A 25,173-nucleotide genomic window follows, 5' to 3' on the forward strand; every position below is an offset into this window, starting at 1 on the left:
AGGAAAAATAAGATTTCACAGTACAATACCAGTGGATCACTATTCTCTCACATTCCAGTTTTATTATTTATGAGACGTTTGACTTAATTTTTCTAGCCCAATAGAAAAATTGGTATCAAAGTTATTGTGCTGGTTTAGTATAACTTACTTAATCTAGATTATCTGATTAAATAATCAGTTATGATATGCTTAAGATAAGTACAGTAAAATTATATATACAATTTTTATGTATATTTGTGTACAAAGAATGATATGTCACATATTATTACTTAAATAAGTTATATGAATTATAATAATTATATTTTTATATTATTTAAGTTATAATAAAGATGCTAGTAGGATTACATTTTTTTGAATTTTGGATTCAATGAATTTTTTTTTATATTTCTAATAAAAAACTAAAGTATTTGGCATATTAGATATTTTAATATGAATAATCAGATTTTCGATTATTTGTCAAATAATCATACTTGGATTATAATTATTCATAATTTAATAATCGTAAATTATATTAAATATATAAGAATTGATTATCACATAATCAGTTATTGCATTAATCATAATCCAATAATTATAAGTTCTATTAAACATGCACATGATCTAAGACCTAGAAATAGATTATTGAATGTACATTATTGTCAACCTTTATTTCGTTATAACACTCTTGCAACCAAGACTTAATAACAATGCCTCTTATTTATCAACAAATTAAATCTTTCAACATTATTAAAAATGAAATGATCTTAACCTAGAAAATGAAAGAAACAAAAGTTACAAAGACACTTGAAATTTGTAGTGGCTTAATTGTCAAGATGACAATCTACATCCACTTAAGGGAAGGGTGAAAAACAATCCACCATCATAAGGATTTGAGTACAAGAGAATGAGACCCTCTATCTTAAAACACCCACTTCTTTTGCCCCTTTTCTTGTTTATGGTTCTACTCAAATCTAAAGCAAGCTCATGTAGAGCTTAGCTTCTCCTTGGTGATTGTCTTCCTGAGCATATGAGTTGGATTTTTGTGATTTCTGGACATTGTATGACACTTGTAATGATTATATAAGTGTTTATGCATTGAAATAATACCAAAATAGTAAGTAATATTATGGGCATGTTGAGTCTATTGAGATTATAGAATGGTGATGTTAATGAGCATGATCTAAGAAATTTGAGCATTTATTTGTGTTCTTACATGAATAAATCCACAAAGGGGATAAACAGGCATGTGTGCTATCTTACACGGTTGTGTATCATGATATGGAAATTGGACCCTATTGATTTCTATTAATTCCAACCAAAATCTAACAATCCAATCATGCACAATCAACCTTAACACTTCTCTAATCATCCTAAATGTCTATTCTTTAACTAAGAATACAACATGCCCATAATATCACTTACAATTTTGGGGAACAGGGCAAAGGAACGCTCGTGTAAACTCAACACAAATCTATTTACGGTTGTGTGAGAGGCATGTGAAACAAAGAAGGGGAAAATAATAGAAAAACTTTAGTAAATACAAAACAAGATAGCTAACTATAGTACAGGTACCTAACTATGTAAAAGACGACACAGGCCTTGATCAAGTCAAATCTAAATTGAAATTATAGAAGGTTTTAAAAAGTGATGTTTACTTAGACAATCACCAATTGTGTGCATATGTGACGTTATATGTAAAAATAATAGAGCTATAGGAGAGATAGAAACGCATGAGATACATCATGTATTCGATGTCAAGACACACTACCACTCATTTTAATTCAGTTTAGGTGTGTATGATAAGAAATAATAACATTTCAATTAGTTCCTCACATGTTGAGCAACATACATCACATACATGCTCGTGATAAGGGTCATCTAAGGATAGTAATTCAATTAAACAGTTGCACATGTACTATTTTGACAACCAATCTTTTTCTCTTTGTCGTCATCATGGTTCACTAGAACCCTCTATCATTGGTAACAATTCTAACCGTAATTTTGTGTAACAACCCTAACCGTAACCTTAATAATTATAAATTTTGCATTTTAATGTTTTTGAAATGTGTTTTGAAATGCTTGAATGTTTTTGAAATGTGTATTAAAATGTTGGAAAGTTATAATTTTTGGAATTTGTTGTCTTGTTAAGAAACGGGCTTTCGAAATTAGGAAATCCAGATTGTCTATTTATTAATGTTTTGAGTTTGTGTAAATTGATTATGTTTCTTGATTCTTGTTACAACTTGTTTGCTGGTATAACCTAATTACTATTTTAATTTTTTTAAAATAATTACAAATTAAACTTCTTATTATAATACATAAATACGGAGAAATCTTTTAAGTTAGATTTACTGATCATCTTAACCTAGCCATCTCAATAAAGCTGCCAACCATCTTCACATATCTCATAAGTTAGATATCTTTTATGTTAAACATATTCTCCATCCTTATATGAGTATTTCAGTTGTTAAGTGGTTGATTATATTGTGTTTGTTGTATTGTATTGATTTGGATTGTGATTATTTCAAGTGGATGGATGACTTTAATAAAGATGTGTTTATTCTATTGAATCAATATTTAGACATCATATTATATAATTAATTATCCTATATGTATTGCTTTATGTCTAGTCTTTTAAATTCGTGTAATCTTATTATATATATAAGACTTGGTTATTTAGGAAATGGTCTTTGTTTATATAAAGAATTTGACACTAGAATTTAATAATTGCATATACAGGAAAACAACTAAATATTACATTATTTGATAACTAAAATATTCAAGGAAACAACCAAAGATAAGCATCAAATAGAAGAACTTATTATATTTCAGTTTTATATGAACTACATACTTAGTTACCTACCATGGGTATTTATTTACAAATAGTTAACTTTGTCTCTCCTTTCATATTAACAATTAATATCCTTCCTTCTCATATTAATATTTCAATTGTGTTGATTTGGTTGCAATGATTTAGAAGGGGAACAAGAGAAAGTTGGAGCTAGGAGGTTCAAGTCAACCTTAAGCTCCTACCTTGATGAAGTAGAGAAGGTACGAAAGTTGGAATTTGTATTTGAAAATTGGTGTTAAAAGAACAATTTTTATGCAAGTCAAACTTACCCTAGAGTCTAGCATTTGTGGTCTATTTTTTCGCTTGTAAATCCTTAATCTCCCAAACCAAATATCGATGAGCTATTGGTTTTGTAAGCATCCCCTTCTTCTCATCAGTTTGAATAATCGCACAAGGTTTCTCTTTAACATCTAATGTAGCAACAAGTCCTCTTGAACTAACAATAAGCATCTTAATTTTCAATAGACCAAAGTTGTTGTTTCCAATGAATTTTTCAATCTCAACATTGGATGCTATCTTAAGACAAATTCAATCTAAATGATTTTTAGACATCTTTCTTTTAGTCGAAAACTTTACCTAAATCTGACTCTAACGCCATTTATTGAAAATAAAATGATCTAAATATGAAAAATAAAAGAAATAAAAGTTAGTGTGACACACAAAATTCATAGTTGCCAAGCTGATAGATAATTCACACATCCACTGAGGGCAAGACTCTGAAACAATCCAGTATCAGCAGAATTTGAGGACAAGAGAATGAAACCCTCTATCTCATACCATTTCCTTCTTCCTAATACAAATTAAATGCCTCACTCTACTTGTGTTCTCTCTAGCTCCCCACAAATGTAACAATAATCCCCATATTTACTTTCTAGATTTCTTACCTAGTTTTATTACTGATCACCCACAACAGATTTGTTACCACTTTGTCACACCGGATTCTAATCATGCGAGAGAATCGCTGCTCGAAACAGCCTTGCTTCTTGTTGAGCTAACAAAAAAGGCTAATTTTCAACTAAAACAAGTTGTAGTTCAAACCTTCCGGCTAATTAACACTCGTGGAACAAAAGACTAAGAGACAAAATATTGAACAGACATCAATTTTCTAATCTTGTTTTGATTCACAACATTAGAATGGATCATGAACATGAGACTTAATGCCTCCGACCAGCAGAATCTGAAGGAATAGAGCCCTAGGCTGATGAATGATATAGAATTGAAATTGAGGTGCTAAATAGCTGAATTTACATATACTTTACCTACAGTAATTTTAAAGACCTGTTGATAAAAAATTCGTGAATTATTAATCCTGATCTCTTGTTTAATTTCTTAGTGCAATTAAAGTTCTCACTAAACTTACCTGCCACTGCCAGTATGTTTACCTTGTGTCACAAGCGTGCCGTCTTTCGCCTGTGAAACCATAATTAAACACCATGTAATTATGTTCCATTGCACAAGAGAGTGATTATTACCATCAAAATAAGAGTAATAGAACCGTAAAAAGATACAAACCCCAAGTAGAAATACAACACATACTTTATAATAAACAATTATATATCTGAGTAGCTGGCAGCAACAACCCAGAAAAACACACAAACATTATATAATATATAGCGTTAAAAACTGATTAGAATCACTGAGCCTCAACATTGGAAGTATCAGCCTTAGATGTCGAGTATTGAAGAGACGCAGAGTCCATGCTTTTTGTTCTTTGGACACTAGGGCCACGGTGGAGCCTGCACCTGAATGAACCTGCATGCGTTGTTGGAGAGCATAGGCAATTGCTCTTTGCAGAATTCTGCCGCCTAATATGACCGGATGTTGGAGATACCGTTTCTGTTTCCTGTGGAATCTCAATCTTCATCTGTTTGCTCTCCATCCTGATTTTCTTGGAAAATTTTCAATGCTTTCAACAGTTGAATTGCTTTTGAAGTGGAGATGAAGAGAAAACGATACAAATAGATATCGCTATAGTTAAAAGTTGATGCGTTATCTTTCTTTCTTTCTCTGTCACGAGAGAGATAATCCATTCCATTAACAAGTCCCACCTATATTATCACTTTTCTGAAAGCTTCAACCACCCAGGAGAAATGAAAACAAAAAAAATAATGAATAAGGACCCCATTACTTGATTTTATCTCTTTATCTTTCCATGCTTGCACTTGAATCATGAGAGATGATGACTATGAAAAATCTTTCAAGGGGTCCCCCATTTTTACCATTCCACATATTCTTGTTCTATTTCTTCCACAATTGCATTTATGATCTACCAAAAAATTCTTTTTCTTAGTACTACTTATTTGATTAAAATTGTTCATAAGCACAAACTATATGAATAAATAAAGTACATGTTTTCATTATATTTAAGTTCAGGTCGCATAAATTAATTATTTATTACCATTTTCATGACATAAGTCTTGATTTCAACAATTTTATGAATTATAAATTTCTAAATAATTTGATAAAATTTTGAATCATTTTATAAGATACTGTTACAAAGTTACCCATTAATGTTTGACAATTAGAACTGGCAAGATGTAGAGTGTCTAGCATAAGTCAAATTAGAGGGCCACTCCTTAAGGCCCCATCAATTATTAACAAAAAAATGTTTGAATGGCTACATGGATAAAACTAATTTTAGAAATGAAAATAATATCTCAAAATTTTTCATCATAATTTATCAAGACATTTGAATTACCATTAAACTATATGTACATACTTTTGAGTACACAATTGAATATATAAATTATATGTTAACAAATGATTAAATAATTTTAAATTAAATATAAAATAACCTCAATCACATCATAACATATCAACTGTGTGCTTAAAAATATATATACGTAACATTATTCTTTGAATTAAGACACTCTCCTAAGTAATTGACTCACGAACTGCCCATGAAAACGTTATCCTGTAATCTTAAAAAGTTTACAACCAACCCCAATCTGTTGCATTTCAAACCTTTTAAAAAACAGTGCAAAGTCTTTTAGTGTTTGATCAATGTAGCCTTAAATAAAATGTTCATAAAGTGTATGCTGGAGAAATCAACCAGTTTTTGATGCAAAAAGCTGGATCAACGATTGAAAAAGAAGAAGCATATCTGAATGGAGATAATGACAATGTTTAAGGCCAGTGTTTCGGCAAATGGGAGACTTTATAGATATGAAAGTGAGGTTCCACTTAAGGTGTATTTGACAAAGAACGAATTTAAATCTAGGCGAAATCAAATGGGCTCTTCAAGTTTCGTCTTGGCAACTCAATTTCCTGAAGCTGTGAAAGTAAAGAAATTTTTTTTTTTGGGAAAGCATTATGCTTGACAAGTTTAACAATTTTATTTTCTGGGCTCTTCTTCTTTTTTACTCAAGTGTTTCATGAGTGTTTATCACTTTCTGTCAACTTCTATTTGTATTAATGGGCTCTCCAATAGCACAAGAAAGATTTTAAAAGTTTTAAAGTGTGTACTCAGTAATGGAAGCAATTGAAACACAGAAACACACACACGAAAACAAAAAGAGAAACTTGGACCAGGCTCAGACCTAACCATTGGGCATATGTGTGGGCCAATAAGATCCACCCAACCCAAGAAATTATTAGTGTTCTGTTTCATTGTAGAGAGGGTTTGATGGTCTTTCTTGCATTGTGCTCGGACGTTACCCTTGATATAATTTAAGGGTAATTTTATATACATAAATAATGTGTATAATTTTAAAAACAAATAATTATATATTATCATGTAATTTTAAATTATAGATAAAATAATATCTAATCATATGATGATATGTCATTATTTGTGTATATAATTTTATCAATAATTTAATTAAGGTTACTTTTACATCCAATTCATTACATAAATGGGTTAATTTGTATTCACTTATTTAGATTAACTTTGCTTCGTAGTTTTAATACGAAATTCCAAGAATATACATACTCATACATATATATTCAGAAATTCGTTCTATAAGTTCTACCCTTTGCAATATATTGTTTTATCTTATCAGTGATCACCAACTTGCCAAGCCTTGAATAGAGTGGACTTGCTGCTAAAACTTATTATCTTTTGTGGTTATTAGAAGAAAAAATAAAGAACGGTTATCATTGAATGCATTGACCTCTCACAATTATTTTTATGGATATTAATTATTAATTTCGAGTGGGCACTAGCAATAATGGAACAATGGTTAATTATCCAGTGTCCACCCTCTCCATCTACAGCTAAACAATAGTGCAGGTCCGCCCCTATCATTCCATTATAAGTTAACCACCAAACCTTTGCTCATTAATATTATTTAATCCTCATTAAAGAAGCTAACCTTATCCTACGTGTACATTTTGTAAGCAAGTGATCTCAATTAGATGATACAAAACAGAAATATCATGAAATATAAAGATTGAGATCAAAATCGTCCATTAGGATCAAGAAAGAGATTATACAAACAAATTTTTGGGTTTAAAGTTTAATACTTGGGTTTAGAGACTCCACCAACCAAGAATTCACCTTGGATATGTTTTACACTTTCTTTGTCATTTAATAAAGCTCCTATTCATCCACATGAAGGCGTTATGACGCTAAGATCAAAGGGAAGAAGTTAGAAGAGTCATCATAGGTCCTAGTTTATGAGAAATATTAAGTGTATATATTGTGTGTGAAGAAAAATTGAGACAAGAATTTTTCTTTACGCTTTTAAATAGTCAGCTAGGGCTAAGGGTTTATAAGAACCTGTTCACTTTGTATGAAATACACTTATTATCGCAATGACAAAAATTACACTCCACACTGTTAACTTTTGAATTATTACAAGTTGATCTCTAAACTTTTATTTTCTCTTAAATAGGTCTAACAACGTATCTTATATTTATTTCTAAATATCAAGTCACATCACTAAAATTCTAAAATTCACCATATTTGAGTAAAATTGATATGATTCACACTATATGTAATAAACCTTAACTTTCTTAGTTTTAACAAATAATTTCTGTTATGTGTGATCTATAAATTCTCTATTAACTTGATAGTGAATAAAATAGTGAATGATCTATAATTAATTATCATTTTATTCATGTATCATGAGTAGTCTGTAGCAAGACAGACTACCCAATTAATAGAGAATTAGTGTAAATCGATTATACCTTTAATGTACATTACTATGCAATCAAATCTTTTTATTATGTTGTATATTATCAAGGTTGAAGTACATAAGTACCGTCTATCTTAAATTCTCTTGACTAAATGATTTGACTTTTAAAAGCAATGACTATTTATTATTGGATTTAGACATCGACTCAATTTCATTGTGGCCACAGATTCAATTGGTAAAAGTCATCCATAAGATATCCTCTCTCATACCTGAGATTGATAAATCCTATGTTGATTCATTGTAGCTTTAATACATTTGTCGACATAGCGTACTACTTCCACATTGACAATCATAACGAGAAGGTTATATTAGACTAGTGTTAAACTAAGTTAGTTGGTGTATAAAACACTTCGGTGATCTTAAATTTAAGGATTATATATACTATTGTCAATTAGAAGATCCATTCTATAGACATTGAGATTATTATCTATGTGTAGACATGACAGGGGATTGAACGACCTAACCTAAACCCTTCTTTTTGGCCCAACCTATGGGTAGCATAACCCACAAAATTGCAAGTGGTATCAGGCTCATGGGTTGTGTGGGTTATTCTTGGTCTTGAAAACTAGGCTTGCGGGCTAGCCTGGGATGACTCGCCAATGTAATATTTTAAGAAAAAATTAGTATTTGGGTAGGGAGCAATGACTTCCTTGCCACACTGCCACCAAGGGCTGTTGGCCTCGTTTTTTTTTTTTCCCCATTTTTTATATAAGCCCCTTGTAACATTTCTCATTTCATGTTACATTTCATTCTCAACTTTCTTCAACTCAATCTCAAACTCTCGCAGTCAATTTTAAATTTTGTTCTAGTAATTTGTTTCCATTTGTTTTTAAAATATTGTTAATTATTTTTTTATTTGATATAAATAGATCCAAGCTCATATGAGTTCAATCTTTTTTAGTACTTTAATAATGAAGAAACTCAAAATGTCGATGAAGAATTTAACCACATGCATGTGGAGATGCAATACCAACACAAAAATAAAAATAAAAATCAACGGTGTGAAAGTACTTCAATCAAATTGAAGAAACCATTGATGGTAAATTAATTCAATGAGTAACGAGCAGATACTGTAATTCATGTTAATATAAGCTAGTTTAGGGGACACCAGTAATTTTTGCCACCATATTAATGAATATTGTAAACAAATACTATACCACTTGAGAAGACAACAACAAATTACTTTCACAAGATCATAATCAATTGATGGATCTACTACATGTGATCTAAACAATTCAACTGTGGAAGAAATTACCAACTTTATGTATAGTCAACAAAAAAATGCACGATTATATGATTAAATATGTTGTTGTTTTTAATCAACTTTTTATTTACAACGAGGAAGAAATATGAAAATGAATGATGCAACATAATATTCAACTTACTTTTAAAAGAATTCTTAGGTCTACACTAAAATCTACGTAATTAGGAATTATTAATTAATGAAATTAAAAATTATGAAAGTACTACTTGATTTTAACGGTGTTATTTCAATAGTAATCAAAAGTTAGAATATATTTGCACATATGTCTATTATATTAATTTATATTGGTAATCATGCAAAAAAGTTATTGCAATTAGAGCATTAAAATATTCTAATTATGGTGTCAAAATTTATCAAGTATTAGCAAATATTTTTAATGAATATAAAAGAGTAATATTATACGTACTCACTTTGTATACACAAATGGGTACACAATTATATATGTCATTATATGATTGAGTATTATTTTATTTTTAGTTTAGAATCATTAAATTATATGATAACACATCAAATGTGTATCTGTTTGTATAATCAAAGTGAATACATATAATTTTATTATAATTTAAATTTACTGTTTAATGACAAATTATTTCCTATTAGGTGCATATACCACATAATGAATTTAATAGCATAAGATGATATGAGTTTATTAAAACATCAAATAGGATAAATCATACATACTATCACTTACATTTCATCATCTCTAGTATGTATACAAACATATCATGAAATATATAGACAAATTGGCTTAAGAAGTAAAAAATTAAAAATTAATGTCAAAATTAAGTGGAATTCAACATATTTAATATTAAATTCATGTGAATGATACAAAATTACTACAACACAAATTTTTAATATCCAATCAAAAGATTTTGACAATCTATTTTTTTATTACTGAATATGATTAGAACATGACCAATGCTCTAATAAATATGTTAGAACCCCCTAAAACACCCACTGATCAATGCTCAAGTATTTATAATTTAACAACTTGTTTAATTTTATATACTATAATGGAAACTAGTTTTATTTTTAAAGAATATGGTTTCATACCATTTTTAAAGATATTGCAAGAGAAATAAAAGAGAAATTTAAAAAATAATAGGAGGAAACACCTTTTTTTTTTTCGTTGCAGCTATAGTTTTTAGACCCTAAGGCAGAATTATTAGGCTTATAAAATTTATTAGAATTTATACATGAGAATTTGTTAGAAAATTAAATTTTAGAATGGATAGTATTCAAAAATTTTTACTTCAAATGTATAATATTTATAAACTTAAATATGGAAAGACTTCAAAGACTTACAAACCATAACTAAGCTTAAGTAATTCATTTAAAGGTAAATCGCGTTTGTGATTTATCTTACACAAAGATAAGTAATGAAAAGATCAAAGTTTCAATTATAGTGAATTTTATATTTTTATCAATATATTTTTTAGTTGTTAAGTATATATTAAACACAAAAACAGAGACCTCAAACAAGGAAACGAGCACATCCTAAGCTTGCCTTGGCTTTAGGAGGCCAAAACAACGACAACTAACCAAGGCTTACAAGCATTCAGAGATTTTTTTTTGCGGATACGGAAAGGAGATTTTTCCCCGCGAAAATGGGGAGGGGATTTTTTCCCGCGGAGAGAGGATGAGGATTCATTTTCATCCCCGTAGCGGGGACGGGGATTGAGATCCCCTCCCCGTTGCCATCCCTAGTTGTGAACACTAAAAAAATATCTATCATTACCCTTTCTTGAATGTTTATCTAAGTTTCCATAAAGATAAGATTCAAGAGAAAACAAAGACTCTGGTCTATACAAAGGAACCATAACCAAAAGCTTGGGAGCCTTGGGCAAGAATAAACAACGAAGAGAGAATATACAGTAAGGATATTTCAATACACAAAAAGAAAAACAGCAAGAATTGCTTGCCATAAAGATGATAGACTCCAGAAGCTTCAATCCTCGGCAAGGCACTGTTGATTGATTTGTTGTTCATAACCACAAGAAAATTTCATCAAGATAAAGCATATAACACCTACAAGCGCCTGCCTGAACCAAAATTAATTATCCAACTTCTATAATGAGGAGAGAAAAGCTGGTTTGATGCTACACCTAAAGCTATGGCGACAACGCCAAATGGGAGCTGCATCCTCCAGGCATTCTCAAGAGCCATCCAGCAGAGCTGAAAAAACAATAATAATAAAGAAATCCAGCAACACCACTAAAGTAACGCTGCCAGGATCAAAATCCAGTAAGGAACACCAGCAAGACTTGACAACTAACGGATCTCCATCCTTAAAAGACGAGAAATTTTATTAATATTGATAATTCTTTCGAAACTATGAATCAAAAGATGAATCATTTGATATTCCAATATGGTTAAAAGTATATTACAGCACATGTCATATGTTTTTTATCATGACAAATACTCTAATACTGTATTATTGAAATTAGCTTTCAGTGTAAATGGATACATGTTAGATGATAAATACTCTAACTTATATCAAAATATAATCGAAACGATTATGTGTATGAAAAATTGGGTGGCTGTAAAATTCAAGTTGCAAAATTGCATGATAGATGATATTTTTGAAGAATTCAAAAACTTGAATATTAAAGATGAATAAAAAATATATAGATAGATATTAGAACTTGTATATTTTATAATTAAATTTATTTTCTTTATATGTGATTTTTTTATTGTTTCATCATATAATCGCGATATTTGACCACCATAAATTAGGAATTTTCAATAAAAATTGTAAGGTAATAATTTTGTTTCAATTAATTTAAAAGTGAATATAAATTGTTTAAATTTAATTATATATTTAAATAAAAATATATATTTATAAATAATTTGACAGTTGACCTGCTAAGGGCATAGCCTTAGAGGCCATAGGGGGCATTAACCTACTAGGAGGTTGGCCTCACTCGACTTATTAGTACAAGGTCTTCACGATTAAACTACGGATTAATTCTCTAGTAATGATTTTATCAATATAAAGATATTTATCATACACATATACATACATGCATATGTAGTCGTAGACAAAGAAATACCAAATTATTATTGTCAAAACATGATGCATGCATGATTCAAATAAAATTACAAAAATACTAATACTGTGCATTTATTATTAAAAGAAACTAAAGAAAATGAGTAAAACTTCCCGTATATGTTAGGGATATATCGTGAGATTACAAATTGTATCTATGTATTAAAAGATATTCATTTTCTATCAAAATGCAATGACGAAACTAATTATTTTATTTGTTTGCAATATTAATTTGGGAGAAGGACTATTTCCCACCCAACTTTTGATGCATTCTCAAATTGGCACCCACGGCAGATGAAAATCCAGTTTTCCCACCTGTGAGCTGTTAAAATGGATGATTTCTGTTTGCATAAGGGTAAAATGTCTATTTTACCCTTGTTAGATGAAATGACCAAAATACCCCTCAATTTAATTTCTCAAATTAATGTGAGAGTTTTACCATTTACCCCCCTTAGGTTTTAGAAACTAACATTTTCACCCCACGGTAGATGACAAAATACCCCTCAACTTTAAAAACTAACATTTTCACCCCCAAACCTAGGGTTTCCATATTTTTCAAAATACAGCCGCCCCCCATAACTTTCAAAACTAGCATTTCACCCCCATTCTCCAACTTCAACTCCCGACGTCTTCTCCGGCGTCGTCACCGGCCTCCTCCTTCTCCTGGTGCGACGGCGGTGGTGCGACGAAGAGACGGAGATCTCTTCGTCGCACGATTCGTCGCTCGTCGCTCGTCGCACGATTCGTCACTCGTCGCTCGTCGCATGATTCGTCGCATCGTCGTCCAGATCTGAGAGATGGGTTTCAAACTTCGCTCCAGATCGCTCGACGAAGGTCTCTCGTCTTCTCTCTTCGTCACTCGTCGCATCTGGAAGACGCGACGACGAAGGACGACGAATCTTCTGTTCTTCCAGATCAGACGAAGGACGCTTCGTCGTCCAGATCTGGGCGACGAAGGGTCGTCCTTCGTCATCCTTTGTAGTCGGAGATCTCCCATCGATCGATTGCAGCCGCCGTCGGTGGTGGCCGGAGAAGGAAGCAAACCCTAGGGGGTGAAATTAAACTTTTCAAACTTTGAGGATGGGTTAGTTATTACTTTTTAAAACCTGGAGGGGAAAATGGTAAAGTTTTAAAGTTTTAATCTTTTTAAATAGTAAATGACGATTTTGCCCCTGTCCCTAACTGAAAAAATGGACGGCAGTTGGCTCACGGGTGGGAAAACTGGATTTTCATCTGCCGTGGGTGGTAACTTGAGAATGCATCAAAAGTTGGGTGGGAAATAGTCCTTCTCCCTATTAATTTACATGTACTTATTAACATACAAAAAGTTAAAAATATCTTCTGAATTTAAAATCATTGAATTATATTATAATATATTCATGTGTGTAGATATTTGTGTATAAAAAATATATACATATTATCTTATTCATTTATTTTTATGGAGATTCTTTCGAAGGAATTTCTTTTTTTCTTTCGAAAACTTGTATTATGGTAAGTTTCAGCATTAAGTTAGTAGAATTTTCTACTTTCATTATAGACTTTATTTTTATCAAATTGACAAATTATGTTAATTTGGTTTACATTAGGAGCAACATGCACCTTCGTTGGAGGTCAACACTTCAATGAAATTTGATTAAAATTTCTCTTCTCAACTTAAACTGGGCCAATCTCTCAAGATATTATAATATTTGCTATGCATTCATCGCCAAATGATGTGATGGAATTTCACTTAAAGAGACATTTAGCCTTCGTAAAAGAATGTTCGAACTGGGAAACAATTAATTCAACATAAGGAGAAAGAATTTTAACCAGCCATATATTCTGAAGCCTTAACAGTAAAACCGATTGGTCCTCGAACTTGCGGAATGATTTGTTCGAGACAAAAAAAAAAGTAGGCACGAATGAGAAAAATCCAGGAAGATAGAAAGGAATGAAAAATTCTCAGAAGGCCCAAGTAATCATCATACATGCATTGACATCCGCTAAAGAGAATTCATCTTGAAAGGTTCAAATGGATTTCACGGCCTCAAACCACCAATAAACTCTTCATTGGAAAAGAAGATGATGGCGGGGTTAAAATATAGAAACCAAAAGCCGGCTTAGACAGCCTTTTGAGTTCCGAGGTCAACGCACACCCCCTCGAAAGTAAAACACAACATATATAATAATAATAAGAAGGGGTGTTTTGTCGGTAGAAGGAAGATGTATGTACGAGTATAACATTTTAACATATTTTAGATAATATAAGATATATTATATTGATCGTATAAATCAAACTGCTTAGTGACGACTTCGAAGATCCTGAAATCTCCATGGAAGTACATATGAACTTAAAGTAGAAGCGAACTACATTTCTCAAACCCTAAAATCATTAGCGATATTTCATCTATAGACACAATTAATAAAATTAGACCATAAGTAGAATGGAATTTTCTGCAACATTGAAAGTGGTTAAGCATTCTGAACCCTAGCTGCGAAGGCACTCATGAGCTCTGGGTACTGAAATATATCATCAGTAGTAACGGATTCTGGACCTACTTGCAGTTTAAGCGGCAGCTCATTGCCGTACGGCATCGCCTGAGATCCAGAGACTTCACTGAAATTTTCCAACTGTTGTTGATGACCACCTTGGACGTCAAAGTAATAACCAAAGTTCTCATTTCTAAGTCCCCTTTTAAATCCATCCAGTGAATAATTAACGGAAACATCAGGTAACGGTGCAGCACCAACGAGAGATTCATTGTAATTTGAACTAGTTTTTGAAGAATCATCACTTTTCTTTGACAAAGGTTTTGGGAAGAACCCTTGAATGATTTCTTGTAGCAAGCCAGAATCCGAAGGCTCTTGTGGAAAGAATTCCGTGTCATCACTTTGAAAGGAAGTAGTAGCTTTGATAGAGCCGATGGTGGTGTTATTATAGCCTTGATAATTTTCATTTGGAGGAAAAGTAATGGAGGAACCTGTGTAAGAATCGCATAATAAATTAGTATTAGCGTGACTGGAACATTTTGAGATATTGCTATAGGGATTATTCATCACCAACGAACCTCCGGGGAAAGTGCTAGGATTTGAAGAAGATGAGTTATTCATGCAAGGAAACTGGTCATACAAAGGTTGAGTAGGCGTGTACAGAGATGAATTTGAAGAAGAGTTCAACAGGTCACGTAAAAGCAACATATTGTGTGAAGAGTTCTTCTGTTGAGGAGAGAAGGGATGGTCCACCACATGAGGATTAGCATAAGATGGCCAGTGAGAAGAAGGGTTAAATTGGCGAGTGGGTAAATCTCTAACAGACGGCTGAGGCTGTTTGGGGAAATTAAACGGAGGAAGGAGATGATCAGGAGGAGAGAGAGGCTCAGTAGCCGGATAAACAAAGTTTGTTCGAGCTTTGACACCACGCATGGCTCGAGCCGCGCAGTCATAGGCACAGGCAGCTTCCTCCGCAGTGTCAAAAGTCCCCAGCCAACGCCTCTCCTTAGACTGAGGGTCCCGTATCTCAGCAGCATAGCGGCCCCAAGGCCTGCGCCGAACACCACGGTACCTCATGGTTCCACCACTGCCATTATCACTTTCTTTCAAAGTCCTTTTGTTGTTTGTGGAGGCGGTGTTAGTGGCAGTAGAAGTAGCTGTAGCAGATGAGGTGCAGTTTTTCTGGCTGTCGGTGATGGGATCTCTCGGGTCAGGTTCCGGTAAATGGGTTATCCCACTAAGTCTCCTAAGTGCCTCCTCCATTTCTCTGGTTAAACAAAGAGGACAAACTTGGAAGAAGAGAAAGAAGAGAATACACGGAGATCGAAACGGAGAGGATTTCAACAGTGATAGCGAAGATCTCAGGAATTGGCACCTGGATTGCGATGGTAGTAGAGGATATATTTATAGCCAGATATAATAACTCTGGTGTAGAATTGGGGTTGGAAAGTGACTGATTTATTCATGCGTTATATTGGTGCAACACAAATTTCGAAAAATAAGCTGGTCCTGTAATATTACTCAAACGACTACGATCATCTACTGGCCCAACCGTCCACAATCTTGAGGGTTGTGATCATTCATTCTCTATATTAAAACTTTCAGTTTTTTGTTTGTTTAAGAAGAATAAATTCTTGGAGCTTCAATAATATATAGCAAAGAGCTTCAACAGCATATTCATTTATGCTATATATTACTTTGGCCCTGCAAAATTTGTACCTGCATGCATGAAACGATTGATGTTATTATGACTTTGGCGTCCTGTCTTAGGAACCCCTCTTCTCTCGAGGTAGCTCTTTAAAAGATTTCATTTCCCACTGAAATTATATTTGCCAAAAACACACCAATTTTTCTTATGTGAGGTTATATCTAGGACCACATATTTTAACAAGTTACAATCCCCATCAGAAGTAAGGGAACACTTTTTACATGCACGCATCTCTTAATATTAGGAAAATTTCATGTTAATTATCGATAATTAATTTCTTAACAATCTTCGAAAGTTTTTATTATAAATTTTATTAAAAATTAAAAAAAATAGAACACATATATAACACCTGGAATAGGTCTGCTTCTCCTATAAGTTTATGTTACTGAAAGTTTGACTTGGGAATTTTAATGATGATAACTGTTCTTACTGAAACTTTGAGAAATGGTTGCATCTGGGTGTGCCAGCTAAGAGCCACTGTTGCATAGTAATTGCTTTCGGCTATTTCCAAGAGCAATGGAGAAAAATAAGAGAGAGACCGGAAGTGTAGAGTTTTTTTGGCAAGAAGATTTTTAAGGATATTTAATGGAGTAATTAGAAGTTTTCATTTCAACCGCCTGAAGAAATCATCACATTTCTATAATTGAATCTGCAATCTACACACGTCCCAATCTATGGATTTTGGGGTAAGGAAAGAAGATGAAATGAATAAAAGCTTTGTTTTATTTTCTGGGAGGTTGAAGTTGAAGAGCTAGCTAGCTTAATTTGTCATTCTCTCTCTTCCCTGATGGTTGCTGTGATTATCATTCTGAATGATTACACTGGCGGCGCTCAGAAATTGTTTCTCCAGATTTGTTTTTGTGTGTTAAAATTTCATGGCGTTTTCAGAAAAAAATTGAAAGGTGGCGTTAGTGATGGGTTAGGGTTTGAAAACCAAAGGATTATGATCACATGGAGTTGTCTGATTATGTAGGGTTTAATAGGGTATTTAAGAGATGAGCTTTAGCTTCTGCTCCTGCTTCTACTTCTGCTTCTACTTCTGCTTCTGTTCTGTTGTTGGTAGATTGAGACTAAAGTTGTTTCTTGTTGTACCTTTTAGTCAGAAATAAAGGAAGATTAGAGTTGTCCACTTTCCAAAACCAAACCGCCTCTCACTCTCCTTTCTCTACTAACTCCTCCGTCTGATTTTAATCATATAATTAATTACTAAAGATACCCCCTAATTTTACAATTTTGAGTTATGAATGAGTAATTTTTTATTATAAAAATAAAATATTTAAAAAATTAATAAATATAAATTATTATTATTATATTAGGTAAAATTTGATATATAAATAATTATTATATTTAATTAGATATAGTAAAAAAATCAAAAAATATTTTATTTAAATATTCTAAAGATTATTGTATATTATTATTTTATAATATTTTATCTATTATATTTTGTATTAACTGAAAATAAAATATTTGTAGATATTGATCTTAATAATATTTTAAATAATTTATCTTTAGTAATAAATTGTTACTCAAATCAAATATACCCTTAAAAGAGTTTTGGAATATCAAATTTTAGAAACGATGTAAATGATACTCTTGTTTCTTAGCTTCAATTTGATTTTGACAGTGATGAATGGGTAATAGTAACTTTAATCTTATAAAAAATGTTAAGTAAAATAAAATTAGAGCAAAAGGGTATTTAATATATTATAGAAACTTGGAGGGTTTATTTGGGATAAAAGGTTTAAATTTTGAAATCATAAATAAAAAACTTTGGGGGTAGTTTACCGTATTGTGGCCATTAAATAGTGTGTATTTGAATTTTAAAACCTAATTAAAGTGTGAATATAATTATCTATTTATTGAATTTAATTATCATTTATTGAAGAGATGGGGATGGAGTCAATACATATCGCTTGTTCATTATTCCTTCGCGTGAAGGTAGGTTTGCGGATATATTATATTATTACGTAATCAAATGGGTCAGTTGGAAGATGATGACAAGTTTGAAAGATTTTATATGGTGAGTGAAGGAAAGTAGTAAATGTAAATGGCGGTGGAGTTGAAGATGGCGTCGTAGATGGCAAACAAAGAAATGAAACGAAAGGATGAGAAAGATTCAAGATTTTAACGACAAAGAAGAGATTCTGTCAGACTAAATTATTATTAAAATAAATATAAAACAATAGAGTAATCAGCTTTTTATGCCCCCTACCTGCAATTTACATCCCACTTGCCAATCTATATCGATATTTTAGGGATTTGTTATCATCTCTTCTCCTATTTCACATTTTCATATCGATTTTATTAACATTATACATGTACAAAATTAAATTTAATAATAAATAATTAGTTAGATGGTCTTAATTTAATGAATAAATAAAGAAAATTATATACATAAAAAAAAAAAAGGAATGGTAAAATTTAAATACTAGTTTTAATAGTATTAGTATTATTATCTTGTAAAATATATAAATATTTTAAAATTAATATCACTTACACACCTATAAATACAAACAAATTACAATCTTCAATTGAAAAAAAAAAAAATTCTAACCCTTCTCTAACCAAACTAAGCACATAATCGCGTTAGTTATAATTGAAATTATTGTTAAATCGCGCTAGTTCTAATGTAATTTCAATTGAATTGTGCAAGGACATCAACTGAATTGAATTATCTCATATGATTAAATTGGAATTGCATTGGAATAGTGCAATTCCCATTATAACTATATCATCTCGATGTAATTTAGTTTTGATCACACTAAAATGATGCGATTATGGTTAAAATCACACCGTCACAATGTGATTTAATTGGAATTACACTGAAATTGTTTAATTCTACTCTTAATCATGTATTTTTGATAAAATTAATATAAAATTGCATAAAAAAATGATGTAATTTCATTCATAATTATATTAAGATAGTGCGATTGAGCTTATTTTAAATTGTAAATTTACTTTTTTATTATTAATGATCTTAAAATTAATATAAATGAGTAAAAGCAATACATATAATAAAATTTTGGAACAAATGCTATTTAGTATTAGAAAATAATTGCAAGTACTTTCATCTTTCCACAATACAGTCTACTAAGAAAACCTAACGATTTTCAAAGTTCCCTTGCAAAAAAGGTGGTGGGTAGTCGTTCTAACATTTTTTGTCTAGTGACTCATGATTTATTTACTTTTAGAAATATATTATAGCTAAAAAAAATATTTTAACAAATTTAATTTTCATTTATTTTATTAGTAAATATATTAAATTCCCTTATTTACTCTCCTTAATTCGTTTCCTGATCAATCATAAATGAGATATTGGAATGTCATGGTTAATGCCTATTTATCACACAGCCACTCATCCATGCATCACATGCACATACAAGTCAACCCCATAATTGTATTATATCTGAATAATATTTTTAAAACATATTATTTTTTTCTTCCAATGGAATTATACATATCTTACATTATTAATCATATTAATTTATTTATAATATATCGAATAAATTCATGAAAATGTTATAAACATAAGTCTTTGACGTTATTCGTATTTATTGTAAGAATTGAACTAGAAATGTTATTGTATTATGACAGTATACGTAATATGTACAATAAAGAAAAACTTAAATAATATAAGTAGGTGTACGTGATAGGCCGTCCAGACCCAGAAGTATAATACTGCCTTTAACGGTTCCGTTCTACTGTTGAAAAAGGCATTCCATTAATGCAAACAGTGGTTCAGATATTGGAAGACTGGAAAACAAAAAAATACTTCCCTTCGTACATTAGCATATCCCGATCCAACGCTCTTTTTGCAGACCCTGTAGATAGGGTTGTGTTTTCCCTTTGATCAGCAAAATGCTTCCTCCTTGTCCGATTAATGAACAGTAAAACGGCGGTTCAACGCTCTGTTAACATTCCGACTTCAAACCCTAAACCTAACAAAGGAAACCCTATTATTGAATCTCTGATACAAACCGTCCTAACTTTTCGAGATCCAAAAATATCCAGGCAACTCTACAGCTCTGTGTAAACCTACTTATCTAAATTAACAAAAAATATAAAAAAAGCTTAGAAAAACTCAACAGATAAACATGGCTAAATCCCCTTTTTGGCTACCAGTAATCAGTATTCTGTGCATCGCGTGGCTTTATCACTGAGAACTTCTTAATTCCTACGTCTATTTTTCTGACAATTAGCATGTAGCAATGGTGCCCAGTCACCAGCAAGGGGCCCTTCCAATTGACCGTGATGAAATAAAGTTGATCTTAGTATTTAAGATTTTGGTACTTTCTTGTCTCTTTTACACTACTGTTTCGACATTGGAGCGCAGGAAAATCTTTAGACGAGACCACGAGAAAAATTCCTGTCGATCTTGAAACCCTAACCCTAAACCTAAATTATCCGGTGTACAATTTCATTCTCCCTCATAGAATTCAGAAATTAAAGTTTCTACATGCATATATGGCCATTGGGAGAAATGAAAAAGGCTGTTCTTCTTCTTCTTGTGCACTTAAAAATTAATTATATTTAATTCAAACATCTATTTATATATAAATGTATCTGATAACCCAACTTCTGAGTACGTCAAAAAGAGTAATGCAGATGTTTGGTGTCAAAGCACAGTCTCTAACTCAGTGAGCATTGCCCGGAGAGAGAAAGAAAGTGAGAGCACGCATGGAAAGTGAAGGCAGAAAAGAATAAGAGTTGAGAGGACATGCATGGACAGTGATTGCACATCCATTTAATTAAAGCCTAGTTTATATATATATTTTTTTAAGGGATGTTAATTAAAATAGGTATTAATTTTTTTATATAAAATTTTTTAGATAAATTTATAATGATTTTATTTTTTTAAGTAATTTTATTTTTATTTTTAATAATATCTTTATTAGCTAATTATATCACATTCTCAATTAATTATATCAAAATTTTTTTTTTGATAACTTACAAGCATTCTCTATTTGTTAGGTTATGATTTAAAAATTCAAAAATTTATTTAAAATAATCAATTTTTGTTATAATATAAATTAAAATAAAAAGATTAACATAAGTATGAAGAAATGTGCGTGAAGGTGTGCATAGGTATGTAAAGTGTGTAGGGTGCATAAAATGTGTGTAGGGTGCGTAAAACTCAATTTATCCATATATATATATATATATATATATATATATATATATGAAGAGCCCTCTTCGCACCTCTGTTTTATATATAGTTATATATAATAATATAATATAATATTTAAAAAATATAATAAATATATAAATATAAAACAATATAATATATATTTAAAAATTATTATGATTATTTATATATTATATTAAATATTATATTATATAATTCGCACACCTTACGCACCATTTATGCATCTTACGCATTTTTTATGTACCCTACGCATCCTTTACGTATTTTACACGTTCTACGCACCCTTTATGCACTCTACGCACCACCTATTCACACTCATTATTCTCCTCGCTTATACTCATCTTTTTCGTTTCTATCTATATTTGAATAAAAATTTATCAATTTTCAAATATATTTTAAATCCTCGAAACATGACTTTTTAAATCTTCAAAACATGACTTTTTAAATCTTCAAAAAAATTTATCAATAAAAAGTTGCATTTTAAATCCTCGAAACATGACTTTTTAAATCTTCAAAAAAATTACACCAAATCAACATAATTAGTCAAGAATGACGTAAATAACCAAGAAAAACATAATTAGCCTAGAAGGTATTCTTGAAATTAAAATTAAATTTGTTTATAAAAGTAAAACCATTGTACGTTTGTCTAAAAAGGTTTAGACGAAAAAATTATTACCAATTTTAACTAATATCCTTTTATTTAATTTCAGGTTATTTGGTGGTAAGAAAATGAAGGATATGGAGAGCCTGGCTTGGAAAGGGATGGATGTTGGCTTTTAGTAAGTTAGTAGAACCTTAAACCAAACTACACTTATAGGTGAATAAAAGGTTCTTCCAGGAATTACAACTATTACATTTCTGCCACTCACTTGTAACCAGCTAGAGCTAATCAATAGGCGTGGCAAAACTTTGTTCTCAATCTCACATCCTCTTCAAATCTTGTAAATGCTCTCTCGAATTTATTCACTCTAAGATTTCACTTTTTAATTGTTTATTCTCTCTAAAAATAAAGAAAATCCTCTGCCATGCTACTAAAAAAAATACAGGCTGGTAACTAAATTTTTAATGCCAAAGGACTAATTTCTACCCAAAGTATGTTGTTTATTCAAATTTTTTTTATTAACTTTGAAAATTTTATTTATTTACTCATAAACAGTTAAAATTAACTGAGTTCGTTAGTTATATTATTTTCTCCTAAATCTTAAAAACTAATAATTTTTTTTCAACCCAAGTTTTCAAAAAATAGCATTTTCCCCCCTAAGGTTTCCAATTTTTTAGATTTAATTTTCCTACGACGTTTCTTCCTCTTTGACGACCTCCATGTGATGTCTCTTTCTCTCTAATGCGCCCTTTTTCCAATAGTCCTCCTCTACATTATCGTCGACGAAGATGTTGAGGAGGATTGTCGGAAGGAGGTTGCGCTTCAGAGAAAGAGACGTAGCTTGAAGGTCGTCGGAGAGGAAGAGGCATCATCGGAAAATTGAATTTGAAAAACTAAAAACCCTAGGGGGGAAAATGTTGTTTTAAAAAACTTGAATTGGGGGAAATTATTAGTTTTTAAGGTTTAGGGGAAAAAAATGAAATCAAATTTAAGTTTATTTTAAATATTACAGATAAAATGACGATTTTATTTTTGAAATCGTTAATTTTAACTGCCCTAAATAAGTAAATGAAAATTTTAAAGTGAATGAAGGAAAACTTGAGAAAATAACATATTTTGGATAAAAAATAGTCCTTTGGCCAATTTTTAATTATCATACCACCGTTGAAACAAATAGATCAGTTATTTACACAACAAATAACTTAATTACCGTAAAAACTGGTAAACAGCGGGTGGAATAGGCATTGGCCACATAAAAATGGGTGTACGTTAAAATCGAATTAATTTATATGAGTAATAATTTTAAAAGCTCTTACCCAATTTTACGAGTATTGGTTGACTAACAGGATCTCTTTAAATCAATTTCTCACTACTTTTATTTTTGTTTTTGTTATTTTAATTTTTAATTTTATAATTTTTAATTTTTTTCTTCAAATACTTCATAAAAAAGATAACTATTATGTGAATGAATAAAAATTTACCTTATTTTTTAAAAATATTTTTTTATAGATATGAAGAATTTTTGTATTGAATAAAGAATAAATATCTACAATAAAAAGAATAAAAATTTGTTTTTAACACAATCAATTTTTTAATTTTAAGTGATTTTAGTTTATTTCATGTTAAAAGAATAAAAAATATGTGAAATTTATGTTTGATATATTATAAGTTTGATATTGAAGAAGAAAAAAAAAAAAAAGAGTATAAAAAAATTATGGGTGACCCACGCGTATATTTGATCTACCGATAAAAATCTATTATCTATAGATAATAATTCAAATTGATATAAATTTAAAAATTTAAAAATTATATATATTTTTAAATGAATAACTCACACGTTTTGTTAGCCCTAGTTCTAATATGCAAAATGAATAAAACAAATAGTCAAAATAAAGCCACCCAATACAACAATAACAGAATAAAATGTTTTACATATGTAAATAGAGAGTCCGGTAAAGCAAGTATTGCTGACGTCTTCCATCATGATTTTCACACCATTAGGATCTTGAATCATGCTTGTGTTTTGTGAGATGAGAGAGAGAGAGGAGGAGAGGAAGAAACCATCTTGAACTCTCTCTACCCTTCCTCTTATAAAAACCTAGACACTACTTTTGTAAAATACTCCCTTTCAGCACAAATATAACTAAAGTAAAACCGTTTCATTTCATCACAAACATAACTAACAACCCTTTTTCCTTCCATTAAGTTTCCCATGAATTCCATTGGGTTCAACTTGCATTGTAACATCCCTCCTCAAACTAAACATGCAATGTTTTAGTTTGCTTAAGAATGTTTGTTGTATTTTGCAGCAAACACATCCTTTCTAGACCATACTGTTCTTCCTACAACATATTAACTATCATTCTCCTCAACAATGCAAAAAAAAAAAAAAAGGCAATAATCTTGAAAAGAACACACCCTCTCCATACCATATTGTCCTTCCTACAACAAACCAACTATCGTTCTCCTTAATAATTAATGCACAAAAAAAAAAATTTCTGAAACATATGATCCTTTTTATAGAAGAACATTACCACACTTTCCAATAGTCCATGACACAAAATATCATTTCTCCACAACACAAATCATCATCTCCCTTTTTACACCATTCAACAAATTGTATTATAAACTTCCTTCCTTCAACACACAACACAATATTGGCTTCTCTTATGTAACACATAACATCATTTCTTTTCTTGGAACATTCATCATACTATTTTAAACACACACAACACACGTTATCATTCATTGCATCATTTCTCTTCCTACAACTTTCCTCACATGATATCAAGACTCAACACATAGTATCATTTATAACACCATTTCTCTTCTTGCCACATTTATCACACAACACACATTATCATTCATTTTCAACATCATTGGATTTTAATTTAGCATTAAAAAATAATTGAAAACAAGTAGGCAAATCAATAATATTCAGCTTATTTTTGAGCTTATTAAATCTCAC

General features: G+C 30.9%; 1 protein-coding gene across 1 annotated transcript; it reads right to left on the reverse strand.

Annotated features, from left to right (window-relative positions):
- Window positions 1–14,517: 14,517 nt before the first annotated feature.
- Window positions 14,518–16,119, reverse strand: LOC123217744 (ethylene-responsive transcription factor ESR2-like). Its single transcript, XM_044638864.1, has one exon. It carries the CDS (start codon window positions 16,011–16,013, stop codon window positions 14,733–14,735), a length of 1,281 nt encoding a protein of 426 aa, XP_044494799.1. The 5' UTR covers window positions 16,014–16,119; the 3' UTR covers window positions 14,518–14,732.
- Between the last annotated feature and the right edge of the window lie 9,054 nt (window positions 16,120–25,173).

This window comes from Mangifera indica, chromosome 5 (genome assembly GCF_011075055.1).
Source record: "Mangifera indica cultivar Alphonso chromosome 5, CATAS_Mindica_2.1, whole genome shotgun sequence".
Classification (NCBI taxonomy): domain Eukaryota; kingdom Viridiplantae; phylum Streptophyta; class Magnoliopsida; order Sapindales; family Anacardiaceae; genus Mangifera; species Mangifera indica.

What these genes read in the sequence shown, in the direction of transcription:
- LOC123217744 (XM_044638864.1), bottom strand. Translation starts at nt 16,013, where the DNA reads ATGGAGGAGGCACTTAGGAGACTTAGTGGGATAACCCATTTACCGGAA.